Source organism: Mobula birostris, chromosome 20 (genome assembly GCF_030028105.1).
Source record: "Mobula birostris isolate sMobBir1 chromosome 20, sMobBir1.hap1, whole genome shotgun sequence".
In the NCBI taxonomy this organism is placed as follows: domain Eukaryota; kingdom Metazoa; phylum Chordata; class Chondrichthyes; order Myliobatiformes; family Myliobatidae; genus Mobula; species Mobula birostris.
The window spans coordinates 13,903,685-13,931,653 of record NC_092389.1 but is presented as its reverse complement, the minus strand read 5'-3'; the positions used below and the strand labels follow the sequence as shown (position 1 = coordinate 13,931,653).

The 27,969-nt window shown below is 41.3% G+C and overlaps 1 protein-coding gene across 1 annotated transcript in view; it reads right to left on the bottom strand.

The window, feature by feature from the left end:
- The window catches only part of LOC140185459 (uncharacterized), a 32,747-nt gene extending 8,042 nt beyond the window's left edge, over positions 1–24,705 (bottom strand). The window contains exons 1-7 of the mRNA XM_072238797.1: positions 23,990–24,705; positions 20,317–20,457; positions 19,761–19,853; positions 18,227–18,350; positions 4,555–4,629; positions 3,574–3,711; positions 1,861–1,916 (exon numbers count right to left, since the gene is read on the bottom strand). Of these exons, the coding sequence (XP_072094898.1) occupies positions 1,861–1,916; positions 3,574–3,711; positions 4,555–4,629; positions 18,227–18,350; positions 19,761–19,853; positions 20,317–20,457; positions 23,990–24,036 (674 nt within the window). The 5' untranslated portion in view covers positions 24,037–24,705. The remainder of the gene's footprint in view (positions 1–1,860; positions 1,917–3,573; positions 3,712–4,554; positions 4,630–18,226; positions 18,351–19,760; positions 19,854–20,316; positions 20,458–23,989) is intronic.
- Positions 24,706–27,969: the final 3,264 nt, after the last annotated feature.

Below are 27,969 nucleotides of genomic sequence, written 5' to 3'. Positions count from 1 at the left end.
AAGCTGTGCCCTCTGGTCCTAGATTTCCCACCATAAGAATCATCCTCTCCACATCCACTCTATATAGGCCTTTCAATATTCGATAGGTTTCATTGAGATCTCCCCCTTATTCTTCCATACTCCAGTGAGTAAAGGACCAGAACCATCAAATGCTCCTCATATGCCCTTTCATTCCTGGAATAATTCTTGTGAACCTCCTCTAGTCCCTCTCCAATGCCAGCACATCCTTTCTTAAAGGTCCAAAACTGCTCACAATACTCCAAGTGCAGCCTGACCAATGCCTTATAAAGCCTCAGCATTACATACTTGCTTTTATATTCTTGTCCTCTTGAAATGAATTCTAACATTGCATTTGCCATCCTTACCACCAACTCAACTTGCAAGTTAACCTTCAGGTAATCCTGCACGAGGACTCCAAAGTCCCTTTGCACCTCTGATTTCTGAATTTGATCCCTGTTTTGAAAATAGTATACACCTTTATTCCTTCTACCAAAGTACATGGCCATACACTTACCTACACTGTTTTCCATCTGCCACATCTTTGCCCATTCCCCCAATCTGTCTAAGCCCTTCTGCAGACTTCCTGTTTTCTCAATACTACCTGCCCCTCCGCCTATCTTTATATCGTCCACAAACCTGGCCACAAAGCCATCAAGTCCATCATCCAAATCATTGACCCATAATATAAAAAGCAGTCCAACATTGACCCTGAGGAACATCACTAGTCACCAGAAGCCAACCAGTAAAGGTCTCCTTTATGCCCACTCTTTGCCTCCTGCTAGTCAACCAATTTTCTATCCACGCTAGTATCTTTCCTGCAATAACATTGGCTCTTATCTTGTTTAGCAGTCTCTTGTGTGGCACCTCCTGAAAATCCAGGTAAACAACATTCAATGACTCTCCTTTGTCTATCCTGCCTGTTACTTCCTCAAAGAATTTCAACAGATGTGTCAGGCAAGGTTTCTCCTAAGGAAGTCACACTGGCTTTGGCCTATTTTACTATGTGCCTCCAAGTACCTCAAAATCTCATCCTTAATAATGGACTCCGAGTGGGCTCAACCTCAAGCTGCTCTAAAAAGCCATCTTGTAGGTGTTCTATAAACTCCTTATCTTGGGATCCAGCACTAACCTGATTTTCCCAATCTACCTGCATGGTGGCCTCAGTTGATCTCTGAAATGGATGTAATAGTTCTAATAACACTATTTGATGTCTGAGCTAACATATAACCCTCAACCAACACACTTGTGCATGAAGGGATGCAGAGGATTGAAATTTGTTGGTTTTTGAAGGGGCACATGTGCATTCTTAACATCATCACCATCATTATGTGCCATGTCGCATGACGTGTGCCATCATGGACTTTGACTGAGATTGTTCTTGGCAAACTTTTCTACAGAAGTGGTTTGCCATTGCCTTCTTCTGGGCAATCTCTTTGCAAGATGGGTTACTCCAGCCGTTATCAATACTCTTCAGAGATTGTCTGCCTGGCGCCACTGGTCACATAACGAGGACTTGTGATATGCACCACCTACTCCCATGGCTTCATGTGACCCTGATTTGGGGGGGGGGGGGGTGTTAAGAAAGTGCTACACCTTGCCCAAATGATCTGCAGGCTAGTGGAGGGAAGGAGTGCCTTATTTCCATCTCGCCACCCAGACATTCTTAGCATCAGGGACTAAATGCAGTATATGCATTAAATAATCATTGGGCTGACTCACATTCCTATTTGCATGCTCACAATGCTGCTTAGACTTCCTGTGCACAAATTTGTTACTGCATTTCCCACATTAATTTTGAACTGCAGTCACAGTTGTAAAATATATTGAAGCCATAAGCAATGTAAATGTTTCACTACTTACTGCTGTTCGTTCCGAATGAGGAATTTCTTCATACTTGATGCATATACTGGTTGATACTGGGGGGAAATTAGAAGCATGGATAATAACAAGACAGTTATGTTGAACTGGGATAAAACAAATATATGGACAATGTCTGGTCACATACTCTTGGAAGAACATGAAGATTCTAGAGAGGGTGAAGGATGTGAATGAAAGTTCTAGAAAGGTTACAAAGAAAAGTGACAAGAATTGTTTCAGAAACAAAGGATTTCAGCTAATGTTAAGACAGAAAATTTAAGGTTGTTCTAATAAGGAAAACTTCAGCAGTTGAGAGAAAGCATTCAGAAATGGATGCTTCAACTCATTCAGGAAAGGGGATATGTTACAGATCTCTGGAGGGAACTGCCTAAAAGACTATCCAACAACAGTGAGATGATGGACAATATAAAGTTAAGGGAAATGTAGCAAAAGCACTAGGATGATCTGAGTAGTTTTAAATTTTACATAATCTGGGGGTTGCAGAATAGCTCAACTTGTAATGGCAATAAATTCCCATAATGCATTTGGGATAGTATCCCAGAGTGATATATTTTTAAATGAAATACGGTTAGGGCAGATTAGATTAAATGACAATGTAATGAATCAAAATGATTTAAATCTCTGAAACAAACTGAACATCTTTAGAATATTCAATGACACAATTAAACACAAGTTTTGGGAGGGAGGAAGAGAGTAATAAAGCAATGCTTAAAACACAAGTTAGGCAAACGTCTGTGGAATAACAAATAGAGTGACCTCAGAAAACTGGACCTGGGCATTAATGTGTAACGTTGTCGATAAACAATGCTGAACAAATAAGATAAGAAATAGGTCTGCATTGGCCATGTATAGTAGCTTATGTAGTAACTTTCAGCTCTTTCCTGATAATTTTAATGCATTCCAATGGTTCTGTGGATCTTCCATGCCTCACCCCATAGAGCGCTCTTCATTTCTAACCTTGTACAACAAATGACAACGAGGTGCAATAAAGCAAGCCCTATTCCATCATTATCAGCTTCCTTGTATTACTATTCTCTACAAGGATTACAGTACAATATATGATCCAAGTCGACAGGAAAGACCTTATTTGGAGTTCTCTAATCAGGGAGCCTTAGTTAGAAGATTCTTAGGGGAATAGTCCTGTTCGCCATTTGGAATACAGTACATAGTTACTGTCTTAATACCAACAAAAATTGTTTACTATTTTGGATTCCACATCTCTTGATCAGAACACCCAATGTTGTGCACTGTTCAAGGTTCCATATCATAAAAAATATTCAAAAGTAATGGACAATGAAAAGGAAGGATGATACAAGACTGATAGCATATAATCATTAAGGAGTACTGGATCATCTCCAAATAAAGCGATGGTTACTAATAGGGGAATACAAGTAACCAATAAACTTGACTGAGAATTCAGTGGCAAGAATGAGTGATGCACTGCCATGAGGAGTAATAACAATGATATGCTTAATATGTAGCTTGATATCTATGAGAAACTGAAAGAAATGGAAGGATATGCTGATACAGTTTGACAAAATAGGCTGGAAAAAGATCAAGTGGCCTGCAAACACTGTTATGGCCACTTTGGGTCACACTATATTCTAGACTTATAAAAATTATTATACAACAATCATACTTTCATCTGGATTGTGCATTTTATTTTACAAAGTCAAAACTTGTCATTAGCAGTACCTTAGTGTCATCATTCAATAGCACTTCCGTTAAGATATCAGGTACCAATTCATCTTGAATCACCTCCAAGATGATTGTATCCACAAAGTTTCTGGCAAACAGCTGGTTTTCCTTGAAGAAATGATAGGCTGCAGATTCCTGAAAGCAGTCAAATGGAATGAAGTTACATATCTAGTAGGACATATCAGCACCATTCAAAGCATTTTCCACTATCGCAATATCCTATTGTCCAGTTCTGTTCTACATGGTTAGTAGAACTGCAGCCTCACAGTGAATTAGGTTTCATCCTGACCTCCAATGCTGTCTGTCTGGAGCTTGCACATTCTCCCCGTGAATGGATGTGCATTACCTGGCTGCTCAAGCTTCCCCCCGCATCCTAAAGATGTGTGGATTGGTTGGTTAAATAGCCACTGTGAATTGGCCCAAGTGTGTAGTTAAGTCGGATAAATTGTAGGAATATATTAAAAATAGTGGGACAATGAGATTGCTTTATGGGTTGTATAGATTCAATGGGCTGAAATAGCCTCTATCTATTCCACATGAAAATATGAAGGGGTTATCAAAATTCCATTTGGAATGCAGAATTCAGATAGTTTGTAGTCATATCTTGGGTCAACTATTTTCTCAAGTCACCACACCCAGCAAATCAACCAACAACAAACACCTGTCAAACCTCTGGTGCCGATGTTGAATGGTCTGTCTTGGTCACTAAGAAAGTTGAAAGAGGGACAGGAATTGGAAGAAAAATAAACTATACGTTAAACATGCTTTATCCAGGAAATTGATAATATACTGTAACTCCATCTGTGAGCTGCGTTTCCACCTGAAATATAGATATAGTAAAGAACTTCATATTTAAAGTGGGGGGGGGTGAGGATATAGGAGGGCTGAAATTGTTTTTTTGGTCCCCTATTCCTTGGCATACAGAGGCAACAGCAGAACACATTAGTGATCTCAGTCAGGAATTAAGTGCTTTCTTACCCACTTAAAACCTGTGCTAGGACTCCAAGTTCTTGCTGACATTTTATCATCTCCTTGTCTCTTAAAAGATGCATTCTAGAAACAAATGAAATCATACAATTATTTTTCTCCCTGCATTCCAGAGCAGTCACACTAAAAGCAAATTCCAAAGATAACAAAAGCATTGCACTATAGCTATGAGATCTATCAGCCCTATGTTTTGTTGCTGCTGGTTGAGGGACGCTGGGAGAGCTTTGTACCCATCACACATAGTATTCTAACACTCTTTGGTGGACATTTAACAGATGCTTGACATTAGCATCAAAGACAATCACCACCGCTTCTAGTCTTGTTTTCAAGATACAGATCCATGCAAATGGTAACACTGAATATAATTTGAGTGATAACTTCACTCAACTTCACTTGCTCCATTGAAATGTTCTCACAACCAATGAACTCACTTTCAAGGATTCTTCATCTCATGTTCTTGATATTTATTAATCATTATTATTTCTTTCTTTTCATATGTGCACAGTTTGTTGTCTTCTGCAGTCTTGTTGAATGCCCAAGATGGCCAGTCTTTCATTGATTCAGTCATGGCTATTATTCTATGAAATTATTGAGTATGCCCACAAGAAAACAAATCTCAGGGTCGTATATGGTGACATATAGGCACTTTGATAATAAAATTTACTTTGAACTTTGAACATCTATGCATAGGAATAAATGCAGCATTTCAAAATATAATCAACTTTCAGATGCTATGGGGATTCAAAAGAGAATAATAAATTACAGCAACATTGTAAAGTGCAAATTCAGATTGTTAACTATTATTGTTGAGATAAGATTGACTTATTGTTTTTAGTTTATTCATCAGAATCTGTTTTTTGCTGCTGAAGTCAGTACATAACTTAACAGCCCTTAACATCCCCTAACAGCCTTAAGCAAGTAGTAGTGAGTCTTCTTGAATCAGTACAGACGTCATGAAGATACACTCACAACACTGTTAGGAAGGGAGTTCAAGGATTTAGATCCAGGAATTACGAAGGAACTGTGATATATTTCCAAATCAGGATAGTGTGCAAATTTGAGAAAAACCTGTAGGTGGCAGTGTTCCTGCGCATCTGAGGCCCTTGTTAGATTTGATGGCAAAGTTTGCATATTGGGAAGGAGTTGTCAGGGTAGCCAAGGTGAATATTTTACCCACAATTCATTCTGCAGCCCCTCCAAGAGGACCACAACTTTGATGAGGTTTGGAGGCTTGTGTGCCTCAATGACACGATGTTGGCTGGAGTCAGGGCTTTATGCTTTGGCTCTTAGTAGGGTCATCCATGCCAAACAGGTCAAAGAGTAGAGGTCAGACTAAAAGTGGTCCATTGGTCCTCCAGGTTCGGAGGTTCAGCTCAAGGCTAACAAACTTGACTGGTAAAACAAAACTGTTATGGAAACAGCAATAAAGAATCCTTCTACATCAGATGAACGACAAAATGAAGTGGATAGTCAGTGAGCTAGGCAGCAAGGCCATTCACGCGCTGGGCTTCTGCAACAGCTGGGTGTTCATCGGGGGCCAATGGCATCGATAACAAGAGTCCCTTCGAGCAGGTCCGTGAACCGCCACTGCCAGCTCCAACCCGCCCAGCCTCTCCAATTCCGCCCCCCCCAGAACAGGCACAAGGGGCCCAGAGTCCTCCCTTGCCCCTCAACGGCATCTCCACTGCTTCTGCCCCCACCCTCTGAGTAGACAGTAGCAGGGAGGGTATTGAATGTTCTCAGACGGTAGTCACTCTGGGCAAGTCCACATATGAGCTGTGCAAGTCGTGTTCAGGATTGGCCCATTCCAGCATGGAGGGGCATACAGTGAAATGGGGCCATCTGCATCTATGGCCAATACAGCCCGAGGTTTGCGCTGGGGGGGGGGGGGGGGAGGGGGGGCAGCTGGCAAATTGTGCCAAGTTTCCACCACCAACATAGCATGCCCACCACTCCCTAACTCTTTGGACTGTGGGAGGAAACCAGAGCACTCAGAGGAAATCCACACGGTTGTGGGGAGAATATACAAACTGCTTACAGACTGCAGTGGAAATTGTAATAGCAGAACTGCTACAATTAATTAACTGATATGATTGATTAACAGATATGATTAACTAACAACCACAATTAATGAATATAAAGCCATACACACAAAATGCTGGAGGAACTCTGCAGGTCAGGCAGCATCTATGGAGGGGAGGAGGTGTATAAGATGATGAGAAGCATTGATCATCTGGATTGTCAGAGGCTTTTTCCCAGGGCTGAAATGGCTAACATGAAGGGGCATAGTTTTAAGGTGCTTGGAAGTAGATATAGAGGGGATGTTAGAGGTAAGTTTTTCACACAGAGTGGTGGGTGTGTGGAATGCCAGTGGCAGTGGTCACCACTCTTAGATAGGTACATGGAGCTTAGAAAAATAGAGGGCTATATGGTAAGGAAATTCTAGGCTGTTTCCAGAGTAGGTTAGATGGTCGGCACAACATTGTAGGCCGAAGGGCCTGTAATGTGTTGTAGGTTTCTATGTTACTATGAAATGAATAAACAGTCGACATTTCGGGCCAAAACATTTCTTCGGGAGTGGAAAGAATGAGGGAAGACACCAGAATACAAAGGTGGGGAGAGGGCAAGGAGGATAGCTAGAAGGTGATAGGTGAAACCAGATGGGTGGGAAAGGTAAAGGGCAGGAGAGGAAGGAACCTGATAGGAGAGAAGAGTGGCCATAGGAGAAAGGGAAGGAAAGGGCAGGTGAGAGCAAAGCTAGAGTAGGGAATAGAATAAGAGGAGAGGGGAGAGGCAATTTTTTTTACTGGAAGGAGAAATCAATGTTCATGCTATCAGGTTGGAGGCTACCCAGATGGAATATAAGGTGTTGCTCCTGCACCTTGAGGATGGCCTCATCTTGGCGGAATGGCAATTAAAATGTTTGGCCACCGGAAAGTCCTGCTTTTGGCAGGTGGAGCAGAGGTGCTTGACGAAGCAGTTCCTCAGTTTACCACAGGTCTCACTGATGTAGAGGAGGCCGCATCGGGACAAGATAGACGACCTCAGCAGATTCACAGGTGAAGTGTTACCTCAACTGGAAGGACTATTTGGGGCCCTGAATGGAGGTGAGGGAGGAAGTGAATGGCTGTTTCTAGGGATAAGTGCCTGGAGGGACGAGTAGACAAGGGGATCACAGAGGGAGCGATCCCTGCGGAAAGCAGAGTGAGGGGAAGAAGTAAGGATATGTTTAGTGGCAGGATCACTTTAGTGAATGAATATTAATTAATGTTGTGATTAATATCAATTACAATCAATTAATATCTTTGGAAGGTGGAGGAAACCAGAGCGGTCTCGGGGAGAACATACAAACTCCTTGCAGAGAGTGATAGGAATTGAACCCGGATCACTGGGGTTGTAACATTTTTACACTAATCCTAGGCCTTGAGAGTGTTTCGACATGGTGACCAAGATGATTGATGAGTGCAGGGTAGTGGACGTTGCCTACAAAAACTTTACAATGATATTCAACAAGATCCAGATTGACCCTGCAGTGGATATTCAGAAGAGGCTTGTGCATCAACAAGAGGGTCGTGGTGGAAAAGATGTATTCTGACCGGAGTGGTGTTCCACAAGGATCTATACTGGGATCTCTACTGTCTGTGAAATTATGTACACTCACTGGCTGTTTTACTAATAAAGTACCTAATAAAGTGGCCACCGAGTGTACGTTTGTGATCTTCTGCTGCTGTAGCCCATCCACTTGAAGGTTCAACGTGTTGTGTGCTCAGAGATGCTCTTCTGCACACTGCTATTGTAACACGTGGTTATTTGAGTTACTGTTACCTTGACCCAGTCTGGCCAATCTCCTCTAACCTCTCATTAACAAGGCGTTTTCACCCACTGAAGTGTCGCTCACTGGATGTCTCTTTTTTGTTTATGCACCATTCTCTGTAAACTCCAGAAACGGTTGTGCGTGAAAATCCCAGGTCAGCAGTTTCTGAGATACTCAAATCACCCCGTCTGGCACCAACAATCATTCCATGGTCAAAGTCACTTAGATCACATTTCTTCCCCATTTTGAGGTTTGATCTAAACCTCTTGACCACATCAGTATGCTTTTATGCATTGAGTTGCTCCCACGTGATTGGCTGATCAGATATTTGCATTAGCAAGCTGATGTACCTAATAAAGTGGCCACCCAGTGTAGTTCATTTCGATGTGCAATGTTTCATGGGCCAAGAGACGCTAGTACAGCGTCAGAGTTCAGTCCTGGCGTCCTCTGTTGGAAGTTTGTATGTCCTCCCCATGGACTGCGTGTGTGTCTGGTAAAAATGAGGAACGTGCAGGGCATGTGTATTCCAAAAATGAAGAAATACTCAAATGGCATAATAGTACAACCGTGGCTGACAAGGGAAATCTAAACTAATGTAAAACAAAAGAGAGGGCATATGACAAGGCAAAATTAGTGGGAAGATAGAGGATTGGGAGATTCTTAAAAACCTACAGAGAGCAATTAAAAGAATCATTTGAAGGGAAAAGATGAAATATGAAATCAAGCTAGCAAATAATATCGAAGTAGATACTAAAAGCTTTTTCAAGTATGTAAAAAAAATAAAAGAGATGAGAGTGGATATAGGTCTGCTAGAAAATGAGGCAGAAGAAACAATAATGGGGGACAAGGAGATGGCAGATAAACAAAATGAGTATTTTACATCAGTCTTCACTGTGGAAGACACTAGCAGTGTGCCAGATGTTGTAGTGTGTGAAGGAAGAAAAGTGGGTGCAGTTACTATTACAAGAGAGAAGGTGCTCAAAAAGCTTAAAGACCTAAGGGTACAGAAGTCACCCAGTCCAGATGAACTGCCCCCTAGGGTTCTGAAAGAGGGATCGTTAGAGATTGTGGCAGCATTAGCAATGATCTTTCAAAAAAATCATTGGACTCTTACATGGTGCCAGAGGACTGGAAAATTGCAAATGTCACTCCACTCTTTAAGAAAGGAGAAAGGCAGCAGAAAGGAAATTATAGACTAGTTAGCCTGACCTCATTGTTCAGAACGAGGTGATGGAGTACTTGGGGACACAGGACAAAATAGGACAAAGTCAGCATGGTTTCCTTAAGGGAAAATCTTGCCTGACAAACCTGTTGGAATTCTTTGAGGCGATTACAAGTAGAATAGATAAAGGGGATGTAGTGGATGTTGTACATTTGGACTTACAGAAGGCCTTTGACAAGGTGCCACACATGAGGCTGCTAACCAAGTTAAGAGCCTGTGGTATTACAGGAAAGTTACTAACATGGTTAGAACATTGGCTGAATGGAAGAAGGCAGTGAGTGGGAATAAAAGGATCCTTGTCTGGTTGGCTGCCAGTGACTAGTGGTGTCCCGCAGGGTTCGGTGTTGGGACCGGTTTCAAGTCCCTGGGTGTCAAGATCTCTGATGATCTAACCTGGTCCCAACATATCGATGGAGTTATAAAGAAGGCAAGACAGCAGCTATACTTCATTAGGAGTTTGAAGAGATTTGTTATGTCAACAAATACATTCAAAAACTTCCATAGATGTATCGTGGAGAGCATTCTGACAGGCTGCCTCACTGTTTGGTATGGGGGGGGGGGGCTACTGCACAGGACTGAAAGAAGCTGCAGAGAGTTGTAAATTTAGTCAGCTCCATCTTGGGCACTAGCCTACAAAGTACCCAGGATATCTTCAAGAAGCGATGTCTCAGAAAGGCAGTGTCCATTATTAAGGATGTACAGCACCCAGGACATGTCCTTTTCTCACTGTTACCATCAGGTAGGAGGTACAGAAGCCTGAAGGCACACACTCAGCGATTCAGGAACAGCTTCTTCCCCTCTGCCATCCGATTCCTAAGTGGACATTGAACCCTTGGACACTACCTCACTTTTTTAATATATATAGTATTTCTGTTTTATGCACAATTTTTTAAACTATTCAATATACATATACTGTAATTAATTTACTTATTTATTATTAATATTTAATTTTGTATTTTTCTCTTCTATATTATGTATTGAATTGAACTGCTGCTGCTAAGTTAACAAATATCACATCACATGCCGGTGATAATAAACCTGATTCTGATTTCTTTTTATGCGGTATAGATGATTTAGATGATGGAATAGATAGCTTTTTTGCCAAATTTGCAGGTGATACGAAGGTTGATGGAGGGGCAGGTAGTGTCGAGGAAACAGGTAGGATGCAGAAGGACTTTGACAGATTAGAAGAATGGGCAAGAAAGTGGCAAATGAAATATAATGTTGGAAAATGCATGGTCATGCACTTTGGTAGTAGAAATAAATGGACTATTTTCTAAACGGGGAGAAAATCCAAAAACCTGAGATGCAAAGGGACTTGGGAGTCCTTGTGCAGAACACCCTAAAGGTTAACTTGCAGGTTGAGTCAGTGGTGAGGAAGGCAAATGCCATGTTAGCATTCGTTTCAAGAGTTCTAGAATACAAGAGCAAGGATGTGATGCTGAGGCTTTATAAGGCACTGGTGAGGCCTCACCTTGAGTATTGTGAACAATTTTGGGCCCCTCATCTTAGAAAAGATGTGCTGGCATTGGAGAGGGTCCAGAGGAGGTTCACAAGGATGATTCCTGGAATGAAAGCGTTATCATACGAGGAACATTTGATGGCTTTGGGTCTGTACTCACTGGAATTCAGAAGGATGAAGGGGGGGATCTCATTGAAACCTTTCAAATGTTGAAAGGCCTAGACAGAGTAGATGTGGAAAGGATGTTTCCCATAGTGGAAGAATCTTGGACAAGAGGGCACAGCCTCAGGATGGAGGGGCGTCCATTCAATGCAGAGATGCAGAGAAATTTCTTTAGCCAGAGGGTGGTGAATTTGTTGCCACATGCTGCCGTGGAGGCCAGGTCGTTGGGTGTATTTAAGGCAGAGATTGATAGGTTCTTGATCGGACATGGTATCAAAGGTTACGGGGAGAAGGCTGGGAACTGGGGTTGAGGAGGGGAAAAAAGGATCAGCCATGATTGAATGGTGGAGCAGACTTGATGGGTCAAATGGCCTAATTCTGCTCCTACGTCTTATGGTCTTATTCCTGGATCTCCACCCAGGACTTACATGACTGTCAGTGGTGAAAATTGAGAGGAAGTTACTGACATGATGAAGGAAGCTCTGAACATCAGAGATGGAGAACCTTCATTGCTGTCCTAAATGCCAGCAGCATAACAGGCAAAAAAAAAATCATGCTGCAGCCATCCTATGCTGCTAGTGGAAGGAATGATAAGGTGGTGAGTGTTGTGTATATAATATTTCAGTAATACTTGAGTAATATTATAAATATGTTGTTTGATTAAGCATTCTTTGGTGTTTACATAATTCATTATGGGTTATATGTAAAAGTACATGAATGGCTTAACATCATTACCTCACCAAGCCATATATGTGTGCCTCACTAAAGTAAAAACAGAGTATCCACCTTTATCCCCAGGCTCCCCTTGTTTCTTTTTCAATTAGTTTTTGGAGTTACAAAACATAACACTGGCAACAAATAATTTTTAAAATGAACCCGAGACAACTGCCTACCTGTTGAAGCACAGCACGTGGTTTCTTCAGAAAAGGAGACGATCAGGTTAAAAAAAAAGGAAGACGGATGCAATTCACAGGTTTATAGACAGTGAGTACCAGGTGATAATAACAATTAAAAATAGCAGAATTGGCTCACAACATTGGAAAGATAGACACACTCCATTGTACAAAACTGGGAGACGTTTACTGAACTGACTGAGCAATATTTTAAAGCAAATGGAATAGCCAATGAGAAACGAGTGCCAGTTTTGCTGAGTGCAATTGGTGGAAGAGTACACAGTTTGCTTAGAAGTTTGACTGCTCCAACCAAACTAGCTGAAATGAGCTTTGCTGATATTGTGAAAGTAATGCAGCAACGTTTAGAACCAAAACCACTGTTGATTGCAAAATGCTTCAGGTTTCATAAGCAGAATCAAAAGGAAGGGGAATCCATTTCAGCTTACATGGCTGAATTGAAGATGTTGTCTGAGTATTGCCAGTTCAGTAATGAACTTAATGATGCATTGAGAGATCATTTTAGTTTGTGGAATCTTACAAGAAAACATTCAAAACTGGCTCCCAACTGAAGCAGAACTCACATTTAAAAGAGCAGTTGAAATTGCTGTATCAATGGAAACTGTAGCCAGAACACAATTGAGTTGTAGTCAGGAATGAAAGTGAGCATGAACAAAATTACATTATCTAAACAGAAACCTGCCTAGCCGAACAAATTGTGTTTCCATTGTGGCAGGGACTCACATATACCAGACCAATGTAGGTTTAAAGGTGAAACTTGCAGAAAATGCATCAAAGTAGGACACACACAAAGAGCATGTCAGGTAGACAAAAATAAATGGACTGCACAGGGAAGCAAAAAAGATAAAAAGTCAAGCTGCAGTTTCAAAAAGAGCACTAATCTGCATGCTGTTGATGAAAAATCTGATAACGATGAGAGTGATACAGGATTGAGTAGCCTTAAGATTTACAATGCAAAAACTGACATCAGACAAGCAATATGACATACACCAGAAGTGAACAGCAAATTAATTAAAATGGATTGGCTGTTTGTCATTCCACAAAACGAGGTTGAACAGCATTTCAAAGATACTGAACTGAATGCTGTAGATATCCAACTAAGGAGAAAAGATCATTCCTGTGGGGGTGACATTCATAATGTTAAAATACAACAACCAATAAGCCACATTGGGCTTGTATGTGGTTAAAGCAGGAGGGCCAGTATTGTGGGGCCATGATTGGCTGAGACAACTACAACTTGATTAGAGACCCATCTGCCATTTGCATGCCACATCACCTGCAATAGTCAACTGAAAGTGAATTAAGAAAGGTACTGGATGATGCCACAGCAGTGTTCAAGGATGGCATTGAAAAACTCAAACACCCAAGTTTTGCAAAGCCCGTTTGGTTCCTTAGACCACCTGTGATAAAGTAGCCAGTGAGCTTGATCACATGGAGGCTGAAGGAATTTTTTCCGAAGTTGAGTGGTCCCAGCAGCCAAGAGGAATGGGTCCGTCAGGATCTGGTGATTTTAAGGTCAATATCAACCCAGTACTGAAAGTCAATCAATACCCTCTCGCCAGGATAGAGAATATCTTTGCAAACCTTTCGGCAGGGAAACTCTTCAGCAAGGTGGACTTAGCTGAGGCCTGCCTACAGCTGGAGATGGAAGAAGAATGCAAAGAGTTTCTCACCATAACGACTATTGTTATATTAAGTATATTTTTGCAGTAGCATCTGCACCTGCATTCTGGCAGAAAGCTATGGACCAGATGTTGCAAGGGTGCCCAGGCATGCGTGTTACCTGGATGACATCATTGTTGCAGGTGAGGATGATAGGAAACATCTTCAAAATCTCAAGATAATGTTAAAAAGATTAGAAGACTATGGCCTCAGAGCACAACACAGCAATTGTGAATCCTTCAAACCAACCATCACTTACAGTGATCACACCATTGACACACAAGATTTCTGTCTGTGTTGAGAAAATTCAAGCAGTGGTGGATGCACCAAGGCCAAAGGACGTGTCACCGTTGCAGTCATCATATTCTCTTACCATTGCAGAGAAAAATTATACACAGATTGACAGAGGCCTTGAGATTGGAGTGTTTCAACCAGTACTTGTATGGGAGAAAGTTTTCTTGAATTACTGACTATCAACCACTAGTGTCCATTTCAATTCACAGAAGGTTGTTCCGCTAACAGCAGCAGCACAAATCCAGAGATGGGCTCTGTTTCTTGGACAGCACAATTACAAGATCAAATTCAAGAGGACAAATAATCATTGAAATACTGATGGATTGTCCCATTTACCCTTGAAAAAAGAAATACCTAAAAAAGTTACAAAACAGGACATTCCTCTTGACATATTCTCCCTAATGCAAATCAAATGTCTCCCTATTATGGCAGTGATGACCCAAATGAAAACCAGAAAAGTCCCCACACTTTCTCACGTCTACAAAAACAACCCCAGAAATTCTAGTTCCCCCATTTTTACCAGTGCCAGGATGAACTTGCCCTTGACTGGGGGGGGGGGGTTGCCTTAGTGGGGATTGAGAGTTGTTCTACCGTCCAAGCTGAGAGCTAAAGTGTTGGAGGGGCCATATGTGGGCATCTAAGCATGGTTAAAATGAAAACTTTGGCTTGAAGCTTTGTCTGATGGCCTGGGATAGATCAGCAGATTAAGTAGCTTGCCATACACTGTTTGGGATACCAACATGCCCAGAAGATGCCAAGAGCAGTGCCTTTCCATCCCTGGGAATTATCTGCAATGCCCTGGCAGAGGATTCATGGGGATTTTGCCGGACCACTTATGGGCACAGATTTCTTGGTAGTAGTGGATGCGGCCACAAAGTGGCCAGAAGTGTTCCCAATAGCCTCCACTACAGACTCACACACTGTTGATGTGTTGAGAAGCCTCTTCTCAAGGACTGGTATTCCAGAACACTGGGTCAGTGACAATGGACCACAGTTCGTGGGGGAACATTTCAGTCATTACTGAAAATGAATGGAATAAGACATATTACATCTGCACTGTACCACCCAGCTAGAAATGGCTTGGCAGAAAGGTTTGCTCAGAATGTAAAGAACGCATTGCGAATAATGTCAGCAGAAGACACTACACTGACACAAACAGAGAGTCGCCAATTTCCTACTTGCATATCACAGTGCAGCACGCTCCGCAACCAACAACTCACCATCTATGCAGTTCTAGGATCATCCCTTGTCCTCACACTTGGATCTGCTCAAACCCAATCTCAGAAAGAGTATGCAGGACAAACAGCTGAGACAGATTGAGGGCTCCTCAACAAGGAGATTTCGCTCCTGGATAAGCAGTCCTGGCAAGGGACTACAGAGCTGATCAAAAGTGGGTACTTGGGAAGATTCAGGACAGAACTGGACCACTCTCCTACACAGTGGAAGTTATATCTGGTGTCATTCTGGAGATGACACGTTGATCAGTTGAGGAGAGCAGAGTCAATTGTTAGAGAAGAAAGGTCTCTAATGCTTTCAGAACCATTTCCTGCAGTCCCAGAGTCAACTCCTACAACCAGCATGGAGGAGGCCCAAAACATGAGATTGTTTCACAGCCATGTCCCACCTGCCAAGCAGAATGACTCCCCCCCCCCCCCCACTCCCCCATCAGGAAGGACATTATCCCACAAGAGTAAGAAATCCTCCACAGAAATTAAATATTTAGGCCTCAATAGGACAATTTAAAATTTACTATGTTGTGGATGTTTATGTGCAGGTATTATTGTATTGTATAGTATACTGTGTGTGTACGTCTGAAACCCCCTTTTTACCAGGTGCCTCTCGAGATGCAGCTTGTTAGCCCCTCGCTAACAGCCACTGGACTCTGTGATGAGAAAAATCATCTTTCTCCAACTCTGTATATCCAAGGTAGATATGAATCGGGTCCTGCCAAACCCATGAGGTTGGGATGTCTCGCCCACCCGAACCCTGATTTGCGTGAATACTATGTAATTTACTGCTCTCATGCAATCAACCGGCAGCAAGAAATAACAGACACTGCAAACAACTATAAAGAAAGTATATTTATGAACGTTAACTTAACCAAACAGTTATTAAAGAAAAACACAAAAGGGCCCATCATAATTAAACAGTCAAATGTGCACGTAAGTTGAAACTCATCTTGAAGTTGTCTTTAACTCATGCACTGGACCCCTGGTCTACTTCAGAGCACACACCTCCTTCCAAATATCGCTTGAAATCCATCTCGAACAAATGGGCTCTCTCACGGGAGTACTGGTCCTTCTTCCTTGAAGCCATTCATCTGCACAAAGCACCTTGTGCAACAGGGATGGCACCTTCAGCCATCTTCCCTCCTGTCTTCTCCCAGCTTCTGCCAAAAAGACCTCGACCCACACCAGTGTCCGTCACCAAAACCTCTCCACCTAGCGTTCTCTGGAACCGTCTCCCAATTCCACTATCCTGATAGGAATGTTGTGTCAGCCAAAGTTGAACAACAAAGCCCCTTATCTTAGCTCAAACCCAAACAGGCTGAAAGCAGAACAGACTGCTAAAATGAAATACCTACAGCAAAGCAGTAAAAATCTTAACCAGGGCATTACATATATATGATTAAGCACTTTGTTGTTTACATAACTCATTATGGGTTATATGTAAAAGTACATGAATGACATCATGCCGTACATGTGCTCCTCACTAAAGACAGAGAACACATGTTTAACTCCAGACTGCTCGTGTTTTTATTTCTTGTTTAGTTTTACATAACAGTGAAGAGGTACCAATCAAGCAGACTGCTTTGTCTGGAGAGTGTGATAAGAGTCATGGAGTACTACAGCACAGAACCAGGCACTTCAGTACATCTAATCCATGCCGAATCAATAACCTGCTCAGTTCCATTGACCTGCACCCAAACCATAGTCCTCCAGACCCCTCCCATCCATGTATCTATCCAAACTTCTCTTAAATGTTGAAATCAAACCTGCATCCACCACTTCTTGCATTGGCAGCTTTTTCCAAACTCTCACCACTCTCTGAGTGAAGTAGTTTCCCCTCATGTTCCCCTTAAACATTTCACCTTTCGCCCTTAACCCATGACCTCTAAATGAAGACTCTCCCAACCTCAATAGAAAAAGCCTGCTTGCATTTACCCTATCTATACCCTTCAAGATGTTGTATATCTCCATCAAATCTTCACTCAAGCTACATTCTGGGAAATAAAGTCCTAACCTATTCAACCTTTTCCTGTAACTCAGGTCCTCCAGTCCCAGCATCACCCTTGTAAATCTTCTCTGTACTCTATCAATCTTATTAATATCTTTCCTATAGGTAGGTGACCAAAACTGCACACAGTACTCCAAATTAGGCCTCACCAATGTCTTATACAATTTCAATATAACATCCCAAATCCTGTACTCAATACATTGATTTATGAAGGCCAATGTGCCAAAAGATTTCTTTACAACCCTATCTTCCTGTGACGCCAATTTCAAGGAATTATGGATCTGTATTCCCAGATCCCTCTGATCCACCGCACTCCTCAGTGGCCTATCACTCACCGTGTAAGACCTACCCTTGTTGATCTTTTGGGGACATCAGGAGGTGAGCCTCTTGCCGCAGGATACTCAGTCTCTAACCAGCTGGGTCAGTTATTAGAATCTCTTTTTGAAAGTAGTCATTGCTTGGTACTTTTGTACCATGAATGTTACTTGCCATTTATCAGCCCAGGCATGAAAAATGACCTTGCCCTGCATGGCAGGCATGAACTACTTAATTTGGGGAGGAGTTTATGCTATGCTTCATATTAAATTGCAACATAGTAGTAGCCATCAACCATTCTCTGAGGGAGGAAAAAACTTAAAATTCTATTTGTGCTTTTTAATTATTTTCCAGTTAGACCCGTCAGGAAGTGCAGTTGTCAGAAAAAAATCTCATCATACTCAACTGTAATCCCAAATATGATTAATTAACACTTTATGATCAGTTCACTTACAGAGGAGAAAAGCGACCTTGATGAGACAGTAGAGAGCATTCCGGTAAGGAATATAAGAAAAGGCAAGAACGAAAGAGAAGCAGACTCCAGAAGGTACCACAATCAACAGAAGCCATTCATGATGTCTTACCAGCAGAGGACGATCTGTGAGGCAGGTCACAGTTACGTGAGGGCTGTAGGAGAATTTTAGAGGACTGATTGGCTGCTGAAAGGTGCTATGCATTCTTTTACTTGCCGCTTCTTCTCTCTTCAAACTGGATATTCACAAAAAGTAAGTCACTCTTTTGAATGTTGCAATGACAATTACAAATCCTACACCATAATAAAAATTACAGCAAGAGCTCACATCAATGTGTCCAACTTATAAGTTACACTTCTAAAAGCTTCTTAATTAGTCATTCATCTCATGGTTATTTGTGGGATTTGGAAATAGCTGTCACATTTGAGAAAAATATTGTGCATTATGGTGTTTTAAACTTTCATAAATATTAGACCTGCAGAAAGCCAGTCACGTAGTGGATACTACATAAAGCAATTATGGAACACACAAAACACATGAGAATTCAGCAAGTCAGATAACATCGAGGGAGGAATAAACGGTCAATATTTCAGGCCTAGACCCTTCATCAGAACCCTTCATTATGCTGTCACTAATTTCACATATATTAAAAAATATTTAGGCATATTTAATCCACTATAGCCAGCAAATAAACAAATAAATACTCCTTTGTGCAATACGAAAGAAAATTGCTTTACATAGTATCCACCTCAAGCCTTAATAACCCAGAAACATCATAATCTCTTCAGAGGTACAACTAGTCCAGACAAATGTTCGTCAATTAATATAGAGAGTTCCCTCAAAACAAAAGCACATGAAATGCTGATTACGTAAGTGGTAAAAATAATAGATAATTAAACTCTTTTTCATTATTAGTCTTCTTAAACAACCTAGCCACCTAGGCACACAAGGTGGATGGGAGTTTAAAGTTTCATCAGAAAAATGTTGATTCTGATAACCTAATGCTAGATTCAGAGTAAATGATATAGCCAAACCTTGGAGCTACTCAATTATGTTAGTTTGTAGTGAAAGAATATTCTTTAATGCAGCACTTTCTAGAATTGCAGGATGTCAAGACCAGCTAAGTTCAGTCACAGTTGTGATGCAAATAGCCACGACTGCTTACTTATACACAGTAATACCAATTAACAAGTAAATGTTTAATAATTCACAAGAAGGGCTGCTCCTCTAAATAAAAAAGCATCACTTCCTCAATCCTGAAGATCAGCCTGTGAAAATTCAGGGACTTAGTGCATGATTGAGGAAAAGATACAAACCTATTATGAAATTCACTGAATATGGCTTTTTATTTTTTTTTTGATTAGTGTTTCCATTTCAGCATTTGCAGTTTCTTTCCTTTATCCAATAATCTCGATTACCAAGTGAAGGTATTTCAACTGAAGTACACATCTTTCAGATAGACATTTGTCCTAGTGATCCAAGAATTTCCTGGTTCTCTCCAGAACATTCTGAAACCTCAGGAAATGCTTTACAGGAATGCACATGTAAACAACTCATTGTTTCCATGATAAGAAACATAATTATGATCCAGTATCATTTTAACAATCATAGATTATTAATTAAACCAGATCTTTACTCTCCTTACCTGACATTGTACAATGAAGGAACCACCTCCCAATGACCCAGTCGTAGATCAGTAATAGGTCTGTTGGGAATTGCATCAGATGTAACCAACAATCTAGAACAGCAATGTGTACAAAGGAGAAAATAATTAATATATAAAATAATAATATGGCCCTCTGACTGAATGGGAAACATGATGAAGATCTTATGAACTATTCAGTGAAAAAGGATACAGTAATTGGCTGAGCTCCTGTTCCCATTTTCTTTGAATGGCGTGGTAATGGCCCCCCATCATTACAACTTTAAGATGGTCTCCAGATCAATACATGAAGTGAGAAAATATTTTTTCACACGAAGGAACAAAAATTTGGCCTCCTGAACACTCTCAGTCAAAAAGCTGTGGATATAGAAGGTGACTTGAAAGTTTCAGAACGGAGTATGTGGACTTTGTGGTTGAGGTTGGATTAAGCAAATACTCGTGAATGGAACTGAGGTACACATTAGTAATGATTTAATTCAGTGGGGGTAAAGGGCCCTTTCTGACCTTCTGTTCCACAAAAAAAATTAAATAAACATACCTGGGCAGGTTGGATGGGGAGTGCACCTTCTGTCTGTCATGCTGACTCGTTGAAAAAGCACGTTGATGAACGTCACTAGCCACAGGATTCTCCCATCCTGGCTGGGGAACAAGGCCAAGCTGCATTCGGATACGATTAAAACTGCAATGGAATATGTCGATCAGGAGCTTTCAGAGTAAAAGAATGGTTACAGCATAAAAGGCGGCCACTTGGCCTTTTCATGTTGTAACAGCTTTGTACAAGAGCAATCCAGCTACTACACCCTCCAGCCTGCTGCCCAAAGCCTAACAATTCTTTCATTGGATATTTATTTAACTGCAGTTGAATTAGACTCTATACTACATTTCACATTTTAACCATTCGCTGCATATATGTTTCCTCATTTCTCAGTTTCTTTTGCTAATCACCTCATTCTATGTCCCCTGGAATTTCGACCCTCTGTCAATGTGAATTGTTTCTTCAAATATCAAATTTCAATGAAAATTTATTATCAAAGTGTATATATACCGTACTTGTTCTAATTCTGATTATTCCGGCATCTTACCCTTCTTTTCCAGTCTTGATGAAGGTTCTCAGCCCAAAATGGCAACTGTTTATTCATTTCCATAGATGCTGCCTGACCTGCTGAGTTTATCTAGCATTTTGTGTGTGTTGCTCTGAATTTCCAATATCTGCAGAGTCTCTTGTGCTTACGTGTACTATATGTCACCATATACTACCCCGAGATTCATTTTCTTATGGGCATTCACAGTAGATACAAAGCATCTATAAATTTGCTGATAATCCAACCACTGTTGGTAGAATCTCAGATAGAGACAACAGAGCGTACAGGAGCAAGATATGCCAAATAGTGGAATGGTGTAACAGCAACAACCTTGCTCTCAACTTCAGTAAGACGAAAGAGCTGATTGTGGACTTCAGGAAGGGCAAGACAAAGGAACACACACACACACCAGTCCTCATAGAGGGATCAGAAGTGGAGAGAGTGAGCAGTTTCAAGTTCCTGGGTGTCAAGATCTCTGAGGATCTAACCTGGTCCCAACATATAGATGCAGTTATAAAGAAGGCAAGACAGCAGCTATACTTCATTAGGAGTTTGAGTGTATTTGTTGACATACTAAATCTTTTCAAAAACTTCTATAGATGTACTGTGGAGAGCATTCTGACAGGCTGCATCACTGTCTGGTATGGAGGGTGGGCGGGGGGGGGGGGTGCTACTGCACAGGACCGAAAGAAGCTGCAGAGGGTTGTAAGTCTAGTCAGCTCCATCTTGGGTACTAGCCTACAAAGTACCCAGGACGTCTTCAGGGAGCGGTGTCTCAGAAAGGCAGTGTCCATTATTAAGGACCTCCAGCACCTCCAGCATGTCCTTTTCTCACTGTTACCATCAGGCAGGAAGTACCAAAACCTGAAGGCACACACTCAGTGATTCAGGAACAGCTTCTTCCCCTCAGCTAAATGGACATTGAACCCTTGGACACAACCTCACTTTTTTTTTTAAATATATATATTATTTCTGTTTTTTGCACAATTTTTAATCTATTCAATACACGTATACTATAATTGATTTATACTTATTATTTTTTCTTTTTTTTCTATATTATGTATCGCATTGAACTGCTGTTAAGTTAACAAATTTCACGACACATGCCAGTGATAATAAACCTGATTCTGAAACACAATAGAATCGATGAAAAACTACATACAAATAAAGACAAACAACCAATGTGCAAAAAAAAGTTGTGCAAATACAAAACAGAAAAACATAATAAATAAATAAATAATATTGAGAGCATGAGTTGTAGAGTCCTTGAAAGTCAGTCAGACTCAGAGACTAAAATCACAGGGTCACAAGGGTGCTGTGGGAGTTCAGGAAGGTACCTCTGTGTTCTGGAACCTGCCACGCCACTCTTTAGTCCTGTGCTTTCAGAATTGTTTTTATGGCCTTCAATCTATTGGGTGGTAGCTTTTTGGAATTCCAATAAATCTCTCCTAAAGCCTATCCAATCTCTCCTTATAACTATGTGCATCATACCATATCAACAGAATTTCCACATCAACCCTGTCTACAATTTTATCAGAAACCACTTTAGTTAGACATTTTGCTCTTCCCCTCTGCAGGACTGCTCCCTAAATAAACCTTATTTTGAGTCAGCTCATGAGGGAAAGGTGTACTGTTGGGAGTAACCACTTTTCTGAACTAATATCTTTCATATGTGTTTAAAAGATCCCATACTACAATTCAAAGAAAAGCAAGGTATTTCTCAAAATCTTGAACAATACTTATCCTATGACCAACAATTAACAAATCAGGTTATTAACACAATCCTCTTTGCAGGACCCTGCTGTGTACAAATTAGCTGCTGCGTGTCCCATAGTACAAAAAAAGCTACGCACAAACTGTACAATGTACAAACAGCTATAGTACAAAGTAAAAACTCAAAAGTTTCACCGTGAAGCACACTGAGAGATCCTGAGGTTGTGACAAGTGCATACAAAGGGTACAATCAGAATTTGAAATATTAGATGATGCATTCTTTAGAAGTTTAGAAAACAAAAGGACACCAGGACAACAAAATGGGCAGACGTACAACAAATGAACTTCTATGACATACTATGAGACACAAGACGCCAGCATCCAGGCTATGCTCTCTTCTCGCTGCTGGCATCAGGAAGGAGGTACAGGAGCCTCAGGACCCACACTGCCAGGTTTAGGAACAGTTATTACCCGTCAACCATCAGGCTCTTGAACTAGAGGGGATAACTTCATTCACACCATCACTGAACTATTCCAACTGAGTTGGACTCACTTTCAAGGACTCTTCATCTCATGTTCTCAATATTTATTGCTTATCTAGTATTTTTTTCCCTCTTTCTTTTTGCATTTGCATAATTTGTTGTTTTTTTTTGCACCTTGGTTGTTTCTCTGTCCTGTTAGGTGTGGTCTTTCATTGATTCTATCGTGTTTCTTGTATTTGCTGTGATTGTCCGCAAGCAAATGAATCTCAGGGTTATATATTGCGATATGTATGTACTTTGAACAAGATGTTTTGACAGCTACAAGTAGCATAATGTAAATGGTACAAAATAAGAGCTGAACTGAACCCAAAATAAAAACTTCTGTGTATATTTACAAATTTATCAAATAATACTGTGAAAGAATGGCAAAAATAACTTTTTAAAGAACTGTTTTTGCCTAAGAGCAGAGATGGGGAAAATCAGTTCTTATTCAATTCTCTCATAAACACAGGAGGTTCTGCAGATGCTGGAAATCCAAAGTAACAGCACACAAAATGCTGGAGGAACTCAGCAGGTCAAGCAGTATCTATGAAGAAAGCGTCGACGTTTAGGGCCAAGTCCACATGAAGGGTCTCGACCAGAAACGTCGACTCTATTCCTCTCCATAGATGCTGCCTGCCCTGCTGAGTTCCTTTTATATGGGACACTTCTCTCATCCTACGTTAGGGTGAAAGATACAAGAACATCTGCAATACATATGAAACGCAAAGTAATGGTACTCTACTATCCCATCAAAATGTCTTAAACATTTCAGGAAATGCAAAAGAGGATTTTCTATCTGTGTAACGGCGGAGGAGGAGGCGGAATACGTCTTGGAATCTTTACATCACAGCTTGAAACGAAATATACTGCAAGAACACCACTCATTTCGTACCTTTCTTGCAAGTCATCCCAGGTTTTCTCAGTTTTATAAGATGCCATGAGTTAAGATTTCAAACCGGAGATGAAACAAATCGTATGTACTGAAGTTTAGTACAAAGCATATACCGAAACTTTAAAAGATTATTGGGCGGATGGGCACCGCTGCCACCTGAAGTTTTAGTAATCTTCCTTTGCCCTGGTGGGAACGTCTTGAACCACTGATTTCCAGGGTGGTGTCCTAGCGATAATTTTCATCCGGTGCAATGTACTTTAAAGCATTACGATACAATTTTAAAATACGAAGTTAAGCACTTGTAATAGTAACACGTCTCCAGGCACTTCACAGTAGTGCAATATACTGTAACACGCTGGAATTTAACAAATTTGAAGTCTTCCACACAGTCTATCACACCAAGTTCCTCGAAATCATTCCCTTCCACCACCCAATGCAAAGCTGTTGCGTGTACACGAATCGGCTGCATCGACCATTGCAACAGAGAATACGCTTCAAAGTTTTCACTGGCTGGTAAGGTTATCCTGAGTGTTGAAGAGAATTGTTCCGTAATTATTATATATACACGGCCGGGATTTATCCGTTGGCTTGGTAACCGACGTCTGTTTTAGGGAGGTTAATCCCTTTAGTTTGGAACACACACACACACGGATGTCCGGCTATAGCTCGACTCTCGCCTACAAATCCCGCCACCGACAACCAATCATGCGCCAGGCCCTGCAGGGTTCCGTTACCTTGGCGACGGCCCCGGTATCGAAGCAACGCCAGGTTCTCGACCTGCACCCTTTCTTTCGTCTTTATGACTTCTATTTTGTCCCCTTCTGACGTAGTTTCTTTCCCATCTGGGTTTTAAGTTTTTAATGTTCTTATTTTCTGTTCATTGTGTAATATCTATGCAGAGCTCATCAATTCGTGGCAATTAAGACTCCCAGATTCGTTGTCCTTCGGGCGATTTTAGAGTCTCCGGAAATTAAAGATTAATTTCCAATACCCCATTGCAGATAAAAAAAGACACGTTGGAAGTGATTGGGGTTTGGACTTTTCTTATAATTTCCTCCTTAATTTTCATTTTATTGCTGTTGGAGCTGGGAATAATGGCTGGTTGGCAGTGCTGATCAACTTGATTGATTTTTTTTCAACAGTGTGGTGAAATTAAGAAGAGCTATATATTTAGATTTGGTAACTTTAAACACTGTCCTCCAAAAAATAAGTCTATCAAGTATGCAATATCCTCTGTCTTAATGTGGAATCCCTTTCCTTTATTTTCTTCTGAACCACCTAACAAAAGTTGTCCGTGTTTTTTTTCTTTTTCTTTCTCTCTCTCTCTCCCTCCCTCCCTCCTCCCCCCACCTACCTATATAGTTGCAAGAAAATGTTTGTGAACCCTTTGCAATTATCTGGTTTTCTGCATTAATTACTCAAAATGTCGTCTGACCTTCATCTAAGTCACAATAATAGACAGGCACAATACGCCTAAGTTAATAACACACAAACAATTATACTTTTCATGTCTTTATTTAACACATTGTTTAATCATTCACAGACCAGGCTGGAAAAAGTATGTGAACCCTTGTATTTAATAACTGGTAGAACCTCCTTAGAAGCAATAACTGCTACCAAACATTTACTGGAGCTGCCAATTAGACTTGCACAATGGGGAACAGGAATTTTAGACCATTCCTCAATACAAAACTCTTTCAGTTCATCAATATTTCTGGGATACCTTGCATGAACCATCCTCTTCAAGTCATACCACAGCATCTCAATTGGGTTAAGGTCTGGACTTTGATTTGGTCATTCCAAAACACAATTTTTCTTCTTTTTAAACAGGAATGTAGATAGTGAAGGGGGTGGGGGCAATTGCTGGAAGTTTAAGGAATTGACGCTCATGTCATCAGTTTGGAGGCTACCCAAATGGAATATGAGGTGTTGTTCCTCCAACCTGAATGTGAACTCATTGCAGCAGTAGAGGAGGCCATGGACTGACATGTCAGAATGGGAATGGGAAGTAGAATTGAAATAGGTGACCACCAGGAGATCCAGCTTTCTCTGGCGGATGTGGATAAGTTCTCGCCAAAGCAGTCTCCCAATCTATATCTTACAGATATACAGGAAGCCACAGCAGGAACACTAGACACAGTAGATGACCCCAACAGACTCAAAAGTGAAGTGTCATCTCACCTGGAAGGACTGTTTGGGGCCCTGAATGGTAGTGAGGGAGGAGGTGTAGGGGTAGGTATGGCTCTTGCTCCACTTGCAAGGATAAGTACCAGAAGGGAGATCAGTAGGAAGGGATAAATGGACAAGGGAGTTGCGTAGGGAGTGATCCCTGAGGAAATCAGAAAGTCGGGGGGGGGGTAGGAAAAGGTGTGCTTGGTGGTGAGATCCTGTTGGGGATGGTGGGAGTTACAGAGGATTATGTGCTGCAAAGCGGAGGCTACTGGGGTGGTAGGTGAGGACAAGAGGAACCCTATCCTTGGTAGGGTTGTGGGAGGATGGGGTGAGGGCAGATGTGCACAAAATGGAAGAGATGTGGGTAGGAGCAGCATTGATGGTGGAGGAAGTGAAACAGAATTGAAATGGGTGGCCATGCAGGAGATGGTGGTCCATGGCCTCCTCTATTGCTGCGATGAGGCCACACACAGGTTGAAGGAGCAACACCTTATATTTCATCTGGGTAGCCTCTACCCTGATGGCATGAACATTAATTTGTTGAACTTCTGGTAATTGCACCCCCCCTTCACCATTCCCATTCCTGTTTCCCTTTCTCACCTTGTCTCCTTACTTGCCCATCACCTCCCTCTGGTGCTCCTTTCCCTTCCCTTCCCTTTCTTCCATTATTTCTACCCTCTCCTATCAGATTTTCCCTTCTCCAGCCCTTTATCTCTTTCACTTATCAGATTCCCAGCTCTTTACTTCAACCCCTCCCCCCTCCCAGTTTAACTTATCACCTACCACCTTGTACTTCTTCCTCCCCTCCCCTCACCTTCTTACTCTAACCTCAACTTTTTTTCCAGTCCCGATGAAGGGTCTCAGCCAAAAATGTCAGCTGTACTCTTTTCTACAGATGCTGCCTGACCTGCTGAGTTCCTCCAGCATTTTGTGTATGTTGCTTAGATTTCCAGCATCTGCAGATTTCTCATCTTTGTTCTACAATTCTTCTAATGTCCTCTGAAAGTTGTTTTGAGCGAGGCATGGTGCACATAAACAGAACTTTCTTGAGAAGAACAGGCTCTGTCAGTAACCTGACTTTCTGTGCCTTTTTTATAGGGCAGGGCACCACTACAACCCACACCTCCAATCTCATCTCATTGACTGGAACACCTGACTCCAAATAGCTTTTGTAGAAGGCATTACCCCAGATGGTCACTTTTTTTAAAAACCTAAACCATGTTGTTTAAATGGTATACCCAGCATTGATGAGAAGAAGTACAATTGTTAATGTGTTATTCGTTTAGGCAGATTGTGTATTGTGACTTAGATGAAGATCAGACCACATTTTATGAGTAATTAATGCAGAAAACCAGGTAATTCAAAGGGTTCACAAACTTTTTCTTGCAACTGTATATACATCAAACACACATACCTACACTGTTTTCTCCAAGTACCACATCTCTATTTAAATGGTTCCCTCATGCAGAATGAGCTTGGGACAGCATCTGAGAATTCTCCAAGCCCCAACTAAATTTATCCCTACAACAATGTCAGTTTAGATCAGGAGAAGGCCGTTGACAGAATAACACTTAAGTATATAATGGAGAAAAAAATCAAAATGAGCTTTGGGGAGGGAATCCACAACTGCTCTGCACAATTATCAGTAGAAATCTTCCTCTTCAAATCTGGAGTAGACAAGGCTGTCTCATTTATGAGCCTTTTGCCAAAACCGTCAGGAAGAACGCAACAGAGATGATCCCTGCTAATCCAGACAGCAGCACAAGTCAAAGTCTCCATAGACAATTTTACCTTCTGCTGTTCAGACC